Source organism: Sinocyclocheilus grahami, unplaced genomic scaffold, assembly GCF_001515645.1.
Source record: "Sinocyclocheilus grahami isolate Dianchi unplaced genomic scaffold, SAMN03320097.WGS_v1.1 scaffold154.1, whole genome shotgun sequence".
Lineage (NCBI taxonomy): Eukaryota > Metazoa > Chordata > Actinopteri > Cypriniformes > Cyprinidae > Sinocyclocheilus > Sinocyclocheilus grahami.
The window spans coordinates 10,637-28,132 of NW_015505333.1; the positions used below are offsets into that span (position 1 = coordinate 10,637).

Consider the following 17,496-nt stretch of genomic DNA (forward strand, 5'->3'; position numbering starts at 1 on the left):
CTTTCTGGCAAAAAACCTGTAAAAGTTTTACAAATTGTGTGCACTAGCTAGAAGTTGAATATTTTTGTTTACGTTTTGCACATTTAATCTACCTCTTAAAGCCAGACACCGTTGACAGACCAGTCTGCTTGGCAAAAATAATAATAATAATAATGTGAAAGTTTTACAAATTGTGTGCACTTGCTAGAAGTTGTATGTTTTATGTTTACATTTTGCACATTTAATTAGTTAGTCTTTCTGGGGGAAAAAAAAAAACTTGTGTTACAAATGGAGAAGAGCGCACACATAGCCCGTGTCTGTGAATGCTTCTCATACTCGCTCCTCTCTGCCCCACGCAGCCTGTCTCGTAATGCTCAGTTATACTCGCACCCGGCTCCACGAGCGCATCTGGCAGTATGGATGAGGCTTGACGAACGTGCACAACCTGTATCGATTCGCGCCTGGCTCCATGTTTAAAATGAATGTAAATTCAGTCTAACTGCTTTGCTAATTTCACTTGGATGAAATGAAACATTCAGCACATTTTCCACTTGTTCTTAAAATTAAAATGAATAAATCAGCCTATGTAACATATGTAATATTTTAATAATAGACTTAAGAAATAGTTGTTTATAAAGAATTTTCTGTGAAATTCAGTAATTAAGTTAATTCTGTAAAAGTAGTTATACCATTATAATCTTGCCTGCTGAAAAAAAACAAAAAAACAATAGAACCCCTCCCAAAACACTAAAAATGTAATGGATTTCAGGGTTATAATGGGAATTGTATTGGTTTTAATGTAAACTATAATGGTGTCTATTTGATGGATTCTATTGGTGGGATGTAATATGGCAGATGGCGGGTAATGATTTTTTTTCAGCAGGGTAATGATACCCATACTGTGCTGCACATTATTGACAATATTGAGCTGAAGCTTGACTTTGCAAATTAAAAATATCAAATCGCAATCGCAATATCTGTCAAAAAAAATAACACACACACACAAATCTATAATTCACTAACCTTCATTTCCTTGCGAAGGCGAACACTACTGACTTTGAAATGTGCAGTTGGGCCATCAGGAAGGTGACAGAGAATCAAACCATCTGTGATACTTTAAGTGAGGGAAAATCCTTCATGTAGCTTTCAGTGACTGCTTCTCATGACCTCATTAAGACGACGATTCAACAAAATCTCACAGATCTAAAAACGTGGTTATATACTGACATCTGAGCAAAGGATACTTGGCACCTTTCTGTCCTCATTGACCACAATCAGATAAGTGAAACCTCTAGATATACACTGTGGAATGACTCTCTTCAACGCCAGACCTCTTCTGTAATACACATGTGCATGTGGGATCACTGTTGCCAGCTGCTCACAAAACCTCACGGTCCTCTGAAAACATGAACCAGTAAAAACTAAATATTTGAAAGACACACATTTTCTAAAATGCTCATTTATAACGAGAGTGAATTAGAAAACAGAACAGTAAAGTGAAAACGTACTCTGTTACTAACGTAACCTCGGTTCCCTGAGATACGGGAACGAGTACTGCGTCTGCTAGACACATATGGGAAAAAAGCCTATTTCTCCTGAACTGAAGCCTTTTCATTCACGCAGTGAAACTGCACGCCCATTGGTTCATGCAGTGCTTAAAAAAACGAACCAATGGCTAGGCAGCGGAGCTGATGGGCGGGGCATCTGGCTATATAAGCGGGCGCTTGCCACAGGATTCTTGCAGCTACATAGCACGGATAGCAACGCAGTACTCATTCCCGTATCCCAGGGAACCGAGGTTACGTTAGTAACCATGTACGTTCCCTTTCAATACTACACTTGTACTGCGTCTGCTAGACGCATATGGGAACACAGTACAATCACGCCGTGCTAATGGCGGGGGGGCTGCCGGAGCCTATGGCGATGAAGCCCGCCAGAATGGGCGGGGCATCTGGCTATATAAGCGGGCGCTTGCCACAGGATTCTTGCAGCTACATAGCACGGATAGCAACGCAGTACTCATTCCCGTATCCCAGGGAACCGAGGTTACGTTAGTAACCATGTACGTTCCCTTTCAATACTACACTTGTACTGCGTCTGCTAGACGCATATGGGAACACAGTACAATCACGCCGTGCTAATGTAGTGGAACAACTAAAGGTATAAAACTTCCAAAAGCAACCAATGCTCATAGAGAAGTTAACAATAACCCAAGGCTAAGACGGGCTGAGCTTCCTAGGTCACTCCCGGCCTGGTTAATCATTCCAGAGTACTGGAACAGAGTACCGGAACGGCGCACCGGCAGGAACCATTCATCCAGACGTCTGCGAGAGGGCTCCTCTGGCGGAGACCACTCTAAACCCAGCTCTTCAACCGCTTTGGAGAGGATACGGAGAAGCTCAGCATCCATCCCGTCTTTAGTGGCGCTGGGCGCGGACGATGGCGAGGGGGTGGGGTCATTCACAGAGCCCAACAGCTCCTCTGCATCCGATGCTGCCAATGGCATGCTGTCATCAAGCAGCTCGTCCTCACTTCCCCCGAATGAGATCAGGTCGCTCGCACCAGCAGAGGGACGCTGATCAGACCGGGATAAAAGGACGGGGGAATACTCTCTCTGGGGCGAGAGCGAGACACGCAGGATCTGGGCCAACGTGGGCTTGCTCGTTGCCCCGCTGTTTTTTCCTCACAGGTCCCTAAGAGGAAGAAAACGGGAGGGCGAGGGGGGCGGAGTCGCTCTCTGAAAAGAAAGCAATCCGTGAGCGGAGAGAGGCAAGACTGAAGCTCTCACAGTGGGAGCAAATAGATCCCGTGAGCGCAGCTTCCGCATGGGATTTCCCCAAGCAGGAAACGCACTCTGTGTGGCCGTCATCGGTGTGCAGGGGAGACCCACACGAACCGCAGTAACGGCGTGACATTTGCAACAATGCCAATTTGTTCTTTTAGAAGCTCTTTTATATCGCCGGATGGCGGCAGGGGAACCGGACTGGAACTGCTGCGTTGCTGGAGCGGCGTAGAAGCAGGTCAGCCGTGCTGAGAGGTCCCGATTCCAGCTGCGAAGGCGTGTCAATGGCGAGCGGCTTCGGATCAGCTTGAGGACGTAGAGTCATCGCTGAAGGAGAAGAAATCTGAGAATCCTGTGGCGAGCGCCCGCTTATATAGCCAGATGCCCCGCCCATTCTGGCGGGCTTCATCGCCATAGGCTTGTGCAGCTCCGCTGCCTAGCCATTGGTTAATTTTTTAAGCACTGCACAAACCAATGGCCGTGCAGTTTCACTGCGTGAATGAAAAGGCTTCAGTTCAGGAGAAAAAGGCTTTTTTCCCATATGCATCTAGCAGATGCAGTACGAGTGTAGTATCGAAAGGGAACTGAACTCACTCCTCTGGGCCTGTCAGAAGTGGTGATGAGAACTTTGGGATTTGTCAGCTGATTGAAGTAAGCAGAGAACTCATCGGTTCCTTCATCAAAAGCCACCTGGATTTCAAACAAATTAGTTCCAGGTTAGGGTCAAAACTGTAAATGAGGTCTGAAGCAGTCAGCAGGTGGAATAGAGTTCACAAATCACCTCCTCGTCCTCTGGGTTGACTGTAGTTTCATCATATATTCTCTGGTTTTCTATTGTCTTGGGAACTTCCTTTGGTGGAGCCTGTAAAAAAGAAAATGTATGGAAACGCCAATACAAAAAAACAAGGTAACCAAAATTAACCAAGTTAATATAACAAACAATGTTACTTACTTCAGGAAGCAATGACTAATATACAGTAGGTTATATAATATAGTCACATATAAGTTATTACATATAGCCAAAGCCCCCACATCTGCCAAGAGCGTTAACTGTTTATATTTGAATAATACAGTTCTGCACATATCATCAAACCTGGACTCAAGATGTTTACACCAAAATTCAACAGCAATCATTCAGTATTCATTTATTTAGAATTTCCTTCTCAAACTCCACCTCCGCTTTTGCATGCAATTTAATCATACTGCATGAGAGAATCACTTTGAACTAGAAAATGACAAAACTGAAGTAAGCACACATACAGCATAGTTAATCATGTTTTAGTTTCCTTTTCATTTCAGAGCTAGTCACCCCAGGTCAACCCCAAGTCTTTAACACATGAATTGCAATCTCCAGAAAGTGAATGCTTTATTACAGCGCATGCTACATTAAAAGTTTTTTTTCATAAAACCTAAATATTGTGCTTTATGTGTATGTATTTACTGGTTGTGTGCAAGTCAATAAAGTCATTTAATCTGACTATATGACCATGACAAATGACATCAACTGAAGTAATTTTTTATGGGTTACATCCGAGTACAAACAACAAATGCAGGTTACCACCTTTTTTCTCAGTGATTATGATTTTGTGTTCCATCCCTGGATATTTACTGCCCCTCTGACCCATTAAATATTTTCTGGAGGCTCCACTGCATATAAATGCCATGTTATCATATGTAGACCATGGAGAGGCCTCAGAGGCAAAGAAAACATTCTTCTAAAAATAGAAAAGCCTCACTGCATGCATTAAAAAAATAATGTCAAGCAGATGTAACAGATACATTTTTAGCATGACTGTGGTTTAAAAAAAAACAAACAAAAAAAACATTTTTTGGATTCGCTTACATTTTTTTTAGACCATATAGACCATAATATTATTATAATACAAGATTTTTACTTTAATTGCCCATCCCTAACTGCAAAGAAATTGTTTTTGCAGAGAAAATGTGATATAGATTTACTTGATCATTATCTTCATTATCACCCCGTATGATTTTCTTTCTTCTGCTGAACACAAAAGATATTTTGAAGAAAGTGAATAACCAAACAGTTGCTATTCCCTTATTGACTTCCATAGTATGGAACAAAGTACTATGGAAGTTAACAAGAGCCAGAAACTGTTCATATTCTTCAAAATATCTTCGTCAGAAGAAAGAAACGCAGGCAGACAGGTTTGTACGGAAGGAAAATAAAGACAAATGTCTTTGAAACAAAAAAGCATGCTCAATTTCACTAACTGCATGCATTAACAGGGCTTGCATTTTTTAGGGGCTGAAATTGAACATATTTAAGCTTTAAGCGTTTACTTAAGCTGTGAATATTTCAATTCAAAATATTTCACACACATTTTCATGATCATGCATCGGTACTCTACTGCTATTCCTGCAGTTCCCGGATGTGCAATGCTGAATTTTCTGCCGAATTTGAACCACTGAATTTGTGGAAGCGAATTTGTAAAGTGAAATCAAATGGACTGAAATATTATACATCGTATTTTTAAACAGATTGAATATTTCGAATGTGAACTCTGGAAGGTGAATATGAATTACTGAATTTTAAATTGTGAAAATGTGTGTGAAATCTTTTGAATTGAAATATCCACAGCTTAAATAAACAACTATGTTGAATTGCAGCCCCTAAAAAAATGCAAGCCCTGAAAATACAAGGCATAAAAATGCAAGGACTGTTAATCCAATGCATTATTTTTTCAGTTAGAGCAACTCAACATGCAATTTGGTTTAAAAGACATCTGTCATTATTTTTCTTCCATATGTTTAGAATAACATCCAGGTTAGGAAGGTTGAGTAAATGATGCCATTTTCATTTTGGGTGGACTGTCTCTTTAAATGTAGTTTACTGAGTATCAAGATTTATGAGAGCTAGTCTGATTACAGATGCTGTGAAACATACCTGATCTCCAAGAACTTTTCTCTCTTTTTTCTTTTTCTTTTTCAGTTCCAACTTTTGCTGAAAGACAAACGACGATTTTAACCATTTGCAAAATACATGTTGCAGAGTTGCGCCTTTGATGATTAAAGACTGTGTCTCAACCCTTAGCGAGCTACAGTCGGTGCATTCCTAAAAGAGGTGTTTTAAATCATTCCTGTGAGTGAACTAATTCACTTAACGTTACATGCCCTTTTTGGGGCACCAACATTTTTTCCCCGCGTTTGGCTATTTGGTCATCATACATGTCCTGTCTTGTGCTGCCCACACTGCTGTCTATCCCGGCAGCTCGCTAGGTTTTGAAACACAGCCAAATTGTGCGTTCATGAGCGCTGCAATAAGTGTGTTAGTGAGATGTCACCTTTCTTTTCTCCTCCTTGAGTTTCAGGAACATGGCATGTCTGCGCTGCTTGTTTTTGATCTCAGACACGCTGAATGTGGGAGGAAAACAAGCTCCCGACTCTGGTTTCTTTTCTGTTACTTCAATCTCCGCCTGATCCATCTCCTGCACCCCAGTTTCGTCGGGTTTTACCTTTTGCTTGAGTTTCTTCGTCTTCCCCTTTTTCTTAGAAACACTTTCTGAAGTTGTTGACACGGTAGAATCCATTTTCTGCTGCTTCTGTCTAAATTCACGTGTTTGAGAAACTACTTCTGGTTGAACTGGAAGTTCCTGCGAGTTCTTCTTCTTCTTCTACCACAAAATGGTGTATTTCCGCCGCCAACTGGTATGGAGTGTGGATCAAAATGACTCCCCTCCCCCCTTTTTATATTCTCTCCCACAAATGAGTTATTTTAAGGTACTGAAAAATAAAACTATAGCATTCATTCGGTGTAATTTGCATTTGTACTTTTTCTAAATTTTGCACTAGAATCCTTCTTTCAGTCTCATATTTCTGACAGTACAGTATAACATGTTCCACTGTTTCTTCTTGTCCACAAAATTCACACCTTCCCGTATCATGTTTACCCATTTGATAAAGTGTACTATTTAATCTTGTGCGTCCAAATCTCATCCTTGATATTACTATCTCATCTCTCCTGTTTTTCCCTGCACTTTTCATCTCTCCCACTTTCCTTTGAATTCTGTAAAACCATCGACCTTTTTTCTCCTTATCCCATTGTTTTTGACACCTTTCCTCAGTCTTTTCTTAATAATACTCTTGATTTCATTCTTACTTAGACTAGCAATTAAGTTAATATCTGTATATTATAATAACTGCTTCTTTTTCTTCTTTATCTGCAGTTTCATTTCCCATACAAATACCACTGTAATCCCCATCATTTGAATTCTATATAACGTTTGCATTATTTCCATTAAAATGTCTGGTCTACTCTCCGAGTGACTGCATTGTAAACTAGCCAATGATGAACATTACATTTACATTTAGTCATTTAGCAGATGCTTTAGCTTTAGCGACTTACAAATGAGGACAATAAAAGCAGTCAAAACTAACAAAAGAGCAACAATATATAAGTGCAAATGACAAGTCTGGGTTAGCCTAACGCAGTACACGTAGGTATACTGTATATAGGTGTATATATACAGTATATATATATATATATATACAGTATATACACCTATATATAGTATACCTACGTGTACTGCGTTAGGCTAACCCATATATTTATAATATATATATATATATTATACACACACATATACACACACACATACAAAAAGAAAAACATGTAGATAGAATAGAACAAATAGAAAGCTAGTGTTGTTTTTTGTTTTTATTAAAATAAAAAAAGAAGATAAATATAGATAAAGTAGAATTAAAATAGAATAGAAAGTGCTAGAGTTAGATGGTCAAATAAAGATGGAACAGATGTGTTTTTAGTCATTTCTTGAAGATGGCTAAGGACTCAGCTGCTCGGATTGAGTTGGGCAGGTCATTCCACCAGGAGGGAACAGTTAATGTAAAAGTCTGTGAAAGTGATTTTGTGCCTCTTTGAGATGGCACAATAATGCGTTGTTCACTTGCAGAACGCAAGCTTCTAGAGAGCACATAACTCTGAAGTAATGAATTTAGGTAAATGGGTGCAGAGCCAGTGGTGGTTTTGTAGGCAAACATTAATGCCTTGAATTTAATGCGAGCAGCTACTGGTAGCCAGTGCAAATTGATGAACAGAGGTGTGACATGCGTTCTTTTCGGCTCATTAAAGATTAATCTTGCATCGGCGTTTTGGATTAATTGTAGAGGCTTGATAGAAGTGACTGGAAGATCATAAATATATGAACATAAATCTGAACAAATCACTGATTTCAAAGGTCTTATCTCTTCTATCCACTGTATTGCTAATAATAGTGCAATCATTTCCCCTGTATGAACAGATGTATGAACTCATCACTGATCCTATTCCTTACTGATAAATGAAATTCTGGAACAGTAAACGCTACTCCTGTCTTATTGTCTAAACTCTTTGATGCATCTGTGTAGATCTGAACATAGCTGTAGTACTCATTAGTATATGTCTGCACATTATATAAATTACATTCCTTACCCTTATTTTTCTGTTCTAACAATGTAAAATCTACTGTAGCATCTGAAAGTAACCAAGGTTTTATTACTGGTAACGGTACACACTCTTAAAAATAAAGGTGCTTCACGATGCCATAGAAGAACCTTTTTGTCTAAATGGTTCCATAAAGAACCTTTAACATCTGAAGAACCTTTCTGTTTCCCAAAAGGTTCTTTGTGGCGAAATAAGGTTCTTCAGATTACAAAAACGCAAGAAAGAGATGGTTCTTTTAAGAACCTTTGACTGAATGGTTCTTTGTGGAACCAAAAATGGTTCTTCTATGGCATCGCTTGAAGAATCTTTTGAAGCACCTTTATTTTTAAGAGTGCAGTTGGACTAACATTTAACTGATTAACTTTAAGTTATGTTGCTTTCTGTATCACTGTCCATCCAAAACTTTAAATTGTCCTCTTCTCTTTTTCCCAACAGGGCTTTAAAATATCTAGTGTTGGATGCTCTTGACTATGGCCTTGTAAATGAACCCAATAATTGTGTGATAACTGTACATTTCTCATTTCTAATGACATTCCCCCCATTTCAACTGTTTCCTATTCTCACTTTTATTGCTCTTCCTGATAAAAAAAATCCTTGACCCATCTATACATTTGACCTTTGATACCTAACTTCCATAATTTGATTAACATCACTTCTCTCCACATCATGCTTTCTCTATGTCAAAGAAGACAGCCACTACACTCTTTTTATTTATTTGTGCTTTTCTTATTTTGTGTTCTAAACACACAGCCGGATCCATTGTATTTCTCCCTCTCCTAAAACCACTCTGATATTTGGATAAAAATTGACTATTTTCCACATGATACATTAACCTTTCATTCACCATTTTTTCCATTATTTTACCAATATCAAAGCAATAGGTCTATAATTTTCTGGACTTGTACAATCTTTCTCAGGTTTACGTATTGGAACTATCACCGCCTCCTTCCAACTTTGTAGTAATTTTCCTTTCTCCCAAATTTTATTGTACATTTTTAATAAAACATCCTTGGATAATTCACTGAGATGACTTATCATTAAATAGCAAATCTGATCCATACCTGGAGCCGATTTCCTGGTTTTTCTAAGAGATCGATTTAACTCTGACTTCGTTAATGTCATATTTAGTTGATCATTATTGTATTCCTCACTCTGTATTATCTCTTTATACTGCTCCAATGCCCTTTCCCTTCCTCTTTTTCCCTCCTCACTAATATTGTCTAATTTATGTAATTTAACTAAATATTTTGCCAGCATTTCTGCTTTCTCTTCATCTTTTACAGCTGTTGTATCTCCATCCCTTAATATTGGATACCCAAACTCTCTTTTTATCCCAATCCATTCATGCGTTTTATCATTCCCCACACTTGACCTATTTCTGTTTCCCTTCAAACTGTTACAAAACTTCCTGCAAAAAACTATTTTTTTGTATTTTTAATGATTCTCACATTTGCTTGCTTACTTTTATATTCAATAAAATTCTGAAAACTATGGTTCTTTTTTAACATTTTAAAAGCTTTATTTTGAGATTGAATTGCTTTATCACATTCTTTTGTCCACCATGGTACAATCTTCTTTTTTTTCTTACCTCTCTTCTTTGGAATAGTCTGCCTTGCTGCTAACAATATAGCATTATAAATATCATTATTAACCTTATCAACCCTTTCAAAAAAACACTTGTCTACTCTTCCTGTATTACATTCTACTATACTTAAATTTACTTATAGGATAATGATCACTATACCTATAGGATAATGATCACCCCCTATTGTCGTTTCTCTAAACATCTCCCATAAGCATATACCCACCAGTGAATTTGAAACAAGTGTCAGATCAATAGCTGCTTCTGTTCCTGTTCTTACATTAATCCTTGTTCCCCTTCCATCATTTAAACATACTAAATCCTTAATCTCCATTAATTCTTCAATCACTATTCCATTCCCATCATTACAATTGTCCCATAACGTGCTATGAGCATTAAAATCTCCGCAACATATGATTTTCCCTTCTAAATGTGCAATCAGTTAATCCAATACCTCTAGTGATAGTCTTTTACATGGATCCTTTTTTTCTCCAAAACTTCTATTATTATAAATTCCAACTTCTTTCCTTTCCCTAAAATCTTATATTGTATTCCTTGTTTACAAATATTATACACCCTCCACCAATATTTTCCTCTCTTTCCCTGCATATACTATCATATCCTTTAATGCAAAAATCCTTTAGGTTTCTTGAATGCATATGATTTCTGGTTTCTTTTTAAACGCTTTTATAAAACCTTTAAACTCTTGGCCATTTGCTAACAAGCTTCTTGCATTCCATTCTACAATATTCAAGTTGTCTTATCACCTGCATGCGAGTTTAGTTAGTGTTGTCAAGGACTGGTTATGTTTAGCGTCCTCTAGCGGAGAGTCAGGTCACAAAATACGAATTTGAGAATAATAATAATAATACATTTTATATATATATATATATATATATATATAATTCATTATATCGATAATATATATATATAGCTCTGATCATAAGTGATGGCACTAGTCATCACACTTCAGTGAGAGTCCTTCTTCTTGGTGTCATAATCTATAATATTAAGTTGTAATATGTGGATTTAGTAACATTTTAAGATATTTAATTAATCAATCTTTTTTTTCTCCCTTAGTAGATTTCACTAGGAACTACAAAGATGGCAAACAACACACTGAATTAAACAGAAATGTTTGCAGTAGAAAAACAGAAAATAATGTATTGTAAAACATATTCCAGTAATCTATGTTTTATTTACAACTTCAAAACTGACTAGAACTGAAAACACAGGAACTTAAATACACAGACCAAACAAGGATACTAACTAGACACACCTGAACAAAATATTACAACCAACACAACGAAGGGAAACGTGCAAAAAGGAAAACAATGTGCATGTGGTTGTGACAGGGGGACGATAGGGATTAAGTTGTGACAGAATGATTTTTCAGTAATTATAAGACCACCAGTTATAGATCACTAGTGTAACGTTGGGAGGCATGACAACGCAGTCGTGGATCCAAGTGCAGGATTTATTCAAAAGAGTGGTCAAACAGGCAGGGACACACCAGCAAACAGGTATAATCCAGGGCGATTACAAAAGAGTAATCCACAAAACAGGCGAAGGTCAGGGCAGGCAGCAAACAATCAGAAACAAGGTAAACAATCCAAGGTCAAGAGACAAGGCTAGGCAAGAAAACAAGGAACTAGGAAACACGGAAAGGCACAGGAACTAGGGGACGCTACAGGGTAACAATACTAAGCAATGAATAAGTGAAAAAACAAGCTTTAAATAGGGTGAGACTGATGGAGGTAACAAGACACAGGTGAATGCAATCAGTGATCAAGCGTATAGGCAAAGGATTATGGGGAATGTAGTTAGTGAATGAGTGACAACAGTCTGGAGAGGAGCGCCCTCAGGAGGAGCTGGTGATTGTAACAACTAGCTTTTAGAAAATTGTATTCATCTTGTTGGGGTTTTTAAGATTTAGTGTTAGTTAAAAATTTTGTTTGACTGGATATGTTTACAATGTCTATTAGACCCCAATATTTAATTCTTTTTTAACTTGTAACGTTTAGTTAGGAATACTGTAAATATGTTTACTGTGGTTAGCTTTACAGTATTTATATTTAATAGCTTTTTTTTGCATGCAAATATCTTGCAACGTGCAAATATTTATGTTAAATTAATAAGTATACCATGACGTAAATAGTGAGGAATAATAAAATAATATATTATGTAACGTAATAATATACTTTCTACTGTGTTGTGTACTGAAAAGGATCGTTCAGATTATAAAATGGCAATAAGAAGATATGCAAAATAAATAACTCCCTAGAAAACATGTAGGGGTTGAACTTGAGCCTTGCAGGGTTGCATGGTGATTACATAATCAATGTTGCTTAAGCATGTTGTTCTACTTTGGCATAATGTAATGTCAGTAAACTGCAGGACCATCAGTCTGAATATAAAGAGTTTTTAAACTTGAGAGCGCTCACCATCCACATAGTTGTGTGATTTGGCAAAACTGAAAAAAGTTTGTCCTTGAACTGATTTCAGCTTCTGCAGACTCCTTCTGTTTTTAATGGCCGGTGTCTTACAATCACAAATTTGTGCCATGACTGCAACATCTGTATATAAGCTCTATTAAGTATTATTCTGCAGCTTTTCAGCTTACTCAGGAGCAAATTACCCTCCTCCATCCCCAGCTCCTCCTTTCGCCACAGTCAGGACTTGGCTTTCTGATATTCCTTGCTAATCAGACTCCTTTATCTTGAATAAAGTGTTAGACTTAAATATCATTAAGTACATTAATGATATCTGCCTTGTTCTGTTCTGTTAACCCTAGGGGGGTTATTATTGCTGCTCTCCCTGCTCATTCATGACAGGCTGCATGGATGGGCAAGGAGGTTTTTGCCCAGAACAGAATCATACCGCCAAACCAAACTTTATGCTAAGTATCTATCATTTTGACGATAGTGGTCCTGACAGAATTGTTCTTATTAAATACATTATTAAAACATCTTGTGGCCCCTGTAACACTTGGCTAGCATCATATAGCTGAGTCACATGTTTTTAATGCCCAAAATATTATTAACATGTGTTTAACAGAATGGAGTTGAGCACACACATGCTTTCATCCTTTGTCCTGAGGCCTGGCACTTCTGTGAGGTCAAACAACATTTGAGCAGTGAGTAAAAATGAGATTCTGAACTAGGGCTGGTGGTCTGAAAGTATTAAGGGCAAAGTATATTCTTGCTTTATTTCAGCATATATATATCTTTCTCAGTGACTCCAGTGGTTCACAGCGGTATAAGAGATATAAAGGTACTGAAGACTACTCAGTCTGGATTTGAAGGCTTCCTGCGAGACCGTTTCACCACTCTGACAGATGCAAAGGACAGATTCTTCTGCACTTCTGTTTATGCAAGATAGCGCTACAACACACATGTGAATGTGGCATTTGATGCTGCATGGTAAATGCAAAACGTTTAGACATGCCATAATAAAATGAAAAACATTTAGACATTTCATAGCACATGATATCCGTTATATGTTCTACTGCATGCTGTACTGTATATTACTCCTAACTGTAATGATAATGTCCTTATAGGAAAACTGTTAAGGACACCATCATTCAGAAGTTTGCGGGACCCTACGATCGTGGAGAATACTCTCCGTCTGTTCAGAAAACTCTGTATGATACACAAGTTCTGGTACTTGACAGAATTCCACAGATAAATCAAACTGATTTTAGTTTTGTGTGACTTTTGTTAGAAGTGTTTGCTAAGGTAAGCATTACTCATACAAGAGTTATTGGTCTCTTTAAGTGGTTTATTGCTTTATGTTACTCATTTACAAGTAAATGTACTTAAAAGCAATTGTAAAAAGAAAATGACATAAGTCTTGTCATTACTGGAATCCCGTAGGTAGAAGAAATTGAGATAATTATGCCAAATCAGCATTATTTCATCACTGACATGACAAAAATGGGACTCTCAAACAAGGATGAGGTGAGTGACAGAAATCCATTGGAAAATTTTGGGTTATCAGTTCAGATCAGTCTGAATATACTTCTGTATTGACACAGGACAAAGTCGAGAGTTTTTAGGTTCTGTGACAAAATCAGGAAGTTTGAGACTGCTACTCTTAAAATGATTTATTGCCAAACTTCTACAAACCACACACACAGGAGGAGGATGTATTGTTATCCCATCTTAGAGATGATAAAGTAATGATGTTTCTTTGTTTGTATTTATATTTAAAAACCACATGTCACATTATGTTGTTGTGCTTTCGTTTCAGGTTTATCTTCCCCTTGATAATCCATCAGGAAACATCACAGGCACTATACGCAGAAAACCACGAGCCAAAATGTAGAGAAAGACAACATTCACAAACCAGATATCTCATACAAATAAAAGTTAGGCACTAGCATGATTATCTGTCTAAACAGTCAACAAACTTGATTTTTTAAAATTAGAAACATATTTTTTTCTGTAATCACACAAGTAAAATAAACAAATAATATCAAAATATGTTTAAATGAAAACATTCACATCATGGATAAATATATATTAATAAATATAGTCCAAAAATGTGTACGTGTTCGTCATTATAACTTCTTTGTTTGAATCCATTTATATTAGGTTTTATATTTGAGTTTTCAGAGTTTTAACATTGTTTTCCTAACGAGTTTAAAACCAAAACGGTCAGATGTGTTAAAATTTCGGTTTTTGTTTGAGTTGAAAGGTGTTTACAGCAGGGGTTTTTGTAGTAACCACAACAATTAAAATCATTATGAACATTAAAGAACAATTAGCTTCATCATCACCTTACTATAATAAGGAATTCATTTTAGAAAAAAAAAAAACTGAAATAGATAAACATTTATGGGATTTAATTGTTTTAGGAGATTTTTAAGTTGAAAACTGATTATTACATTTAATGATCCATTTTTGGAGATATTATTCAAATACACATATGCACAAAAGGAAGGAAGTCACACAGCACTGTAATGAGGACCAGGAAGCGGATTTTTTCAGCAATCTGAAAAAGCACCATTTATTGCAGTCTACGCTCACTTTAGTTTCATCTTTTAAAACACCCTGTATCACAAGCCGCTGTAGATTTACAGTGTTGTGTTGGGTTTCAACAACAACAATTCACCAATTCATCAGGAATCACATTGTTAGTTACAGAATGAAATAACTCAACTGAATTCATAGCAGCACAAAGCACTGTCATTCTGACAGGATTCCTGCAAACAAACCCCTAATGCATTGAGCATTTATAGCTGTAAACCACAGCAAATTAGGGATGCACGATATTATCGGACAGATATCCGAATCGGCCGATAATTGCTTTAAATGTACATATCGGCATTGGCCCGATATGAAAAAATATGCCGATGTGTCTTGCCGATAAGAGGAATATGTTAACTCACATGTGCTCAGGGTGTACTAGCAATTAGATCACATCAGAAGTGTGACTCATTCTGGAAGCAAAGTTTTGCCTGAATGGTGATTAGATTCACTGCTTTGGATAGCTGCATTTAAACTGAGAATGCACGTACAGAATGACGCGTTTGGTGTGTGAGTAAACAGTAATAGCATGTGCAGCGGCAGCCTCCTAATGACCGTTCGGCGTTCGGTGTGTGAGTAAACAGTAATAGCATGTGCAGCGGCAGCTTCCCCCGGGTCCTAACGCCCGTTCGGTATGGAGTTATAAATCCGTAGGGGGCGCTGTTGGCCTACTTTTAATTAAATTAAAGTAAAATACACAAATAACATTTAGACCAGGGATCCTCAAATCTGGCCCACGAGATCCACTTTCCTGCAGAGTTTAGCTCTAACCCTAATCAAACACACCTGAGTATACTAATCAGTGTCTTCAGGATCATTAGAAAATCACAGGTAAGTGAGTTTGATCAGGGTTGGAGCTAAACTCTGCAGCGCATTGGCCCTCCAGGGTAAGATTTGAGGAACCCTGATTTAGACTGTGTTTCTGATTAAATTAAGCAGTAATTGATGTCATAAAATCATGAGTATGTTTTGATTTAAAGGTCAGAAGCTATCACTTACATGAATAAAAAAAAATCACAAACATGAACTTTTTATAATTGTATATATACTAATTTATGCATTAATGTGTTGTACATGTTATTTTTTAAAAGCAAATTATGAGCTCTAAAATATTTTTAGAATCTTTACAACTCTTTTGCTTTAGACCATCTACAAATGTTAAATCTTAAAATAAAATGTTAAGATTACTACTGCATCTTTCTGAAAAAAATTCAGCGATTGATACACAGTTTATTTATAATTATTTTTAAAGCTTCAATGTACTGTCATTATAAAAGAACTTCATTATTGTTTATTTAATTCTAACAAATAAGCTCTTGTAAAAAAAAATTTTTTTTAAAGAATTTGCTACACGGTGTTGTTTCCAAACAAAAGGAAATATATCGGTATCGGCATTGGCTATCGGCCAAAATGAGTTGAAAAATATCGGCAAAGATCCAATATCGTGCATCCCTACAGCAAATACATCATTTTCAGACATTTGATCATTTGTGCTGTTACTTTATCTCAACAAATTTTTTATCTATTAAAAAACAGAAAAAAACCCACCAACCAATAAAAATCAAAACGGTGGCAGCAACCTCCCTTTCACTTCTGTTCAAATGTACTTCATGCGTAACAGAAACATCTTCAAGAACAGTGTTTCAATTTTAGTTCAAGTCATTTTTCATTTTACATCACAGATCACATTATTAAACCAAGCATTTAATCTTAAAAGCAATAATGATTTATGTACAAGTACACAAAGTGAAGGTAAAATCTGAATGAACAAGTTAAACGCAGGTAAACAAAAAACAGTAAATATGCCTGTACAGCAGAATGAGACCTTAAAAGCAATACATTCACCATGTTTATTTATTAAGATGTATAAAATGAATTAGTTCTGCCTGCAGTTACCCTGCGCACCTGCTGTGATTGTCTTCCATGCATCCTTGTGGCTGCAGCAGCTATGAGACGTTACTTTTTAAGTGCTGGGTTTGGAGAGGCTTGACGTGATACTCATAGATCTTCAGTGCAGGACCCAGTTTTATTGACAGTCCGGTCAGAACGTCATTTCGAGTCATTAATAAAAGGGATTTGCCATCGATTTCCTGCCGGGGGAAAGTTTAGCAAAAAAGACACAGGAGATAAATAATAAAATGATATTATTTATTCATAACACGATTATCTTATAAAATGACGAAGTAAATTTTATAAGATACTGATCTAGGAAACTGCACAATTACTGTCAAATTCCCATAATTTTTTTTTTATACAGCTGACTGTGATTGAGAGATTAGTGACTGAGCATTTAGTTACGCATGTTAAAAAAAGTGCATGCCAACATAAATTCAGGGAAATTGAGTTTTAATATTCCAGATCTAAAGTATATCATACATAATAAAGATTAGCTCAACTAATAATATATTGCCTCAAACATGGAAATACAAGCCACATTACTGTACATTTGTTCTGTTGAGAAGTGGGGGTCAGACCTTTCAAGAAACGTTTGGGAGAAATGCAAGGATAAAATGTCACTGTATTTCTAATGGTTGGAAAAATAATGTCTTATCTTGTTCAGCCAATGTTTTGTAAAATGTCTATTGCTTTTCTGTTTTCAATATTTCCTTTTTTCGCAGACATTTCCTCCAAATTGGCTAAAGAATATTTTATTTGATAAGTA

General features: G+C 36.9%; 2 protein-coding genes and 1 pseudogene across 4 annotated transcripts in view; 1 reads left to right on the forward strand and 2 right to left on the reverse strand.

The window, feature by feature from the left end:
• Nucleotides 1–972: 972 nt before the first annotated feature.
• Nucleotides 973–6,444, reverse strand: LOC107592579 (ribosome production factor 1-like). The gene is made up of 6 exons (XM_016282109.1): nucleotides 6,067–6,444; nucleotides 5,670–5,726; nucleotides 3,543–3,623; nucleotides 3,356–3,451; nucleotides 1,224–1,377; nucleotides 973–1,085 (listed from the first exon to the last, which is right to left on the reverse strand). Exons 1-6 carry the CDS (start codon nucleotides 6,310–6,312, stop codon nucleotides 988–990), a joined length of 732 nt encoding a protein of 243 aa, XP_016137595.1. The 5' UTR covers nucleotides 6,313–6,444; the 3' UTR covers nucleotides 973–987.
• A 6,414-nt stretch (nucleotides 6,445–12,858) lies between these two features.
• LOC107592580 (uricase-like) lies at nucleotides 12,859–14,236 on the forward strand (annotated as a pseudogene).
• Nucleotides 14,237–16,227: 1,991 nt separating this feature from the next.
• The window catches only part of LOC107592550 (sterile alpha motif domain-containing protein 13-like), a 7,547-nt gene continuing 6,278 nt past the window's right edge, over nucleotides 16,228–17,496 (reverse strand). For all 3 annotated transcript variants that reach the window (XM_016282082.1, XM_016282081.1, XM_016282080.1), the window contains one exon: nucleotides 16,228–16,924. In XM_016282082.1, coding sequence (XP_016137568.1) covers nucleotides 16,781–16,924 — 144 coding nt within the window. In that variant the 3' untranslated portion in view covers nucleotides 16,228–16,780. The remainder of the gene's footprint in view (nucleotides 16,925–17,496) is intronic.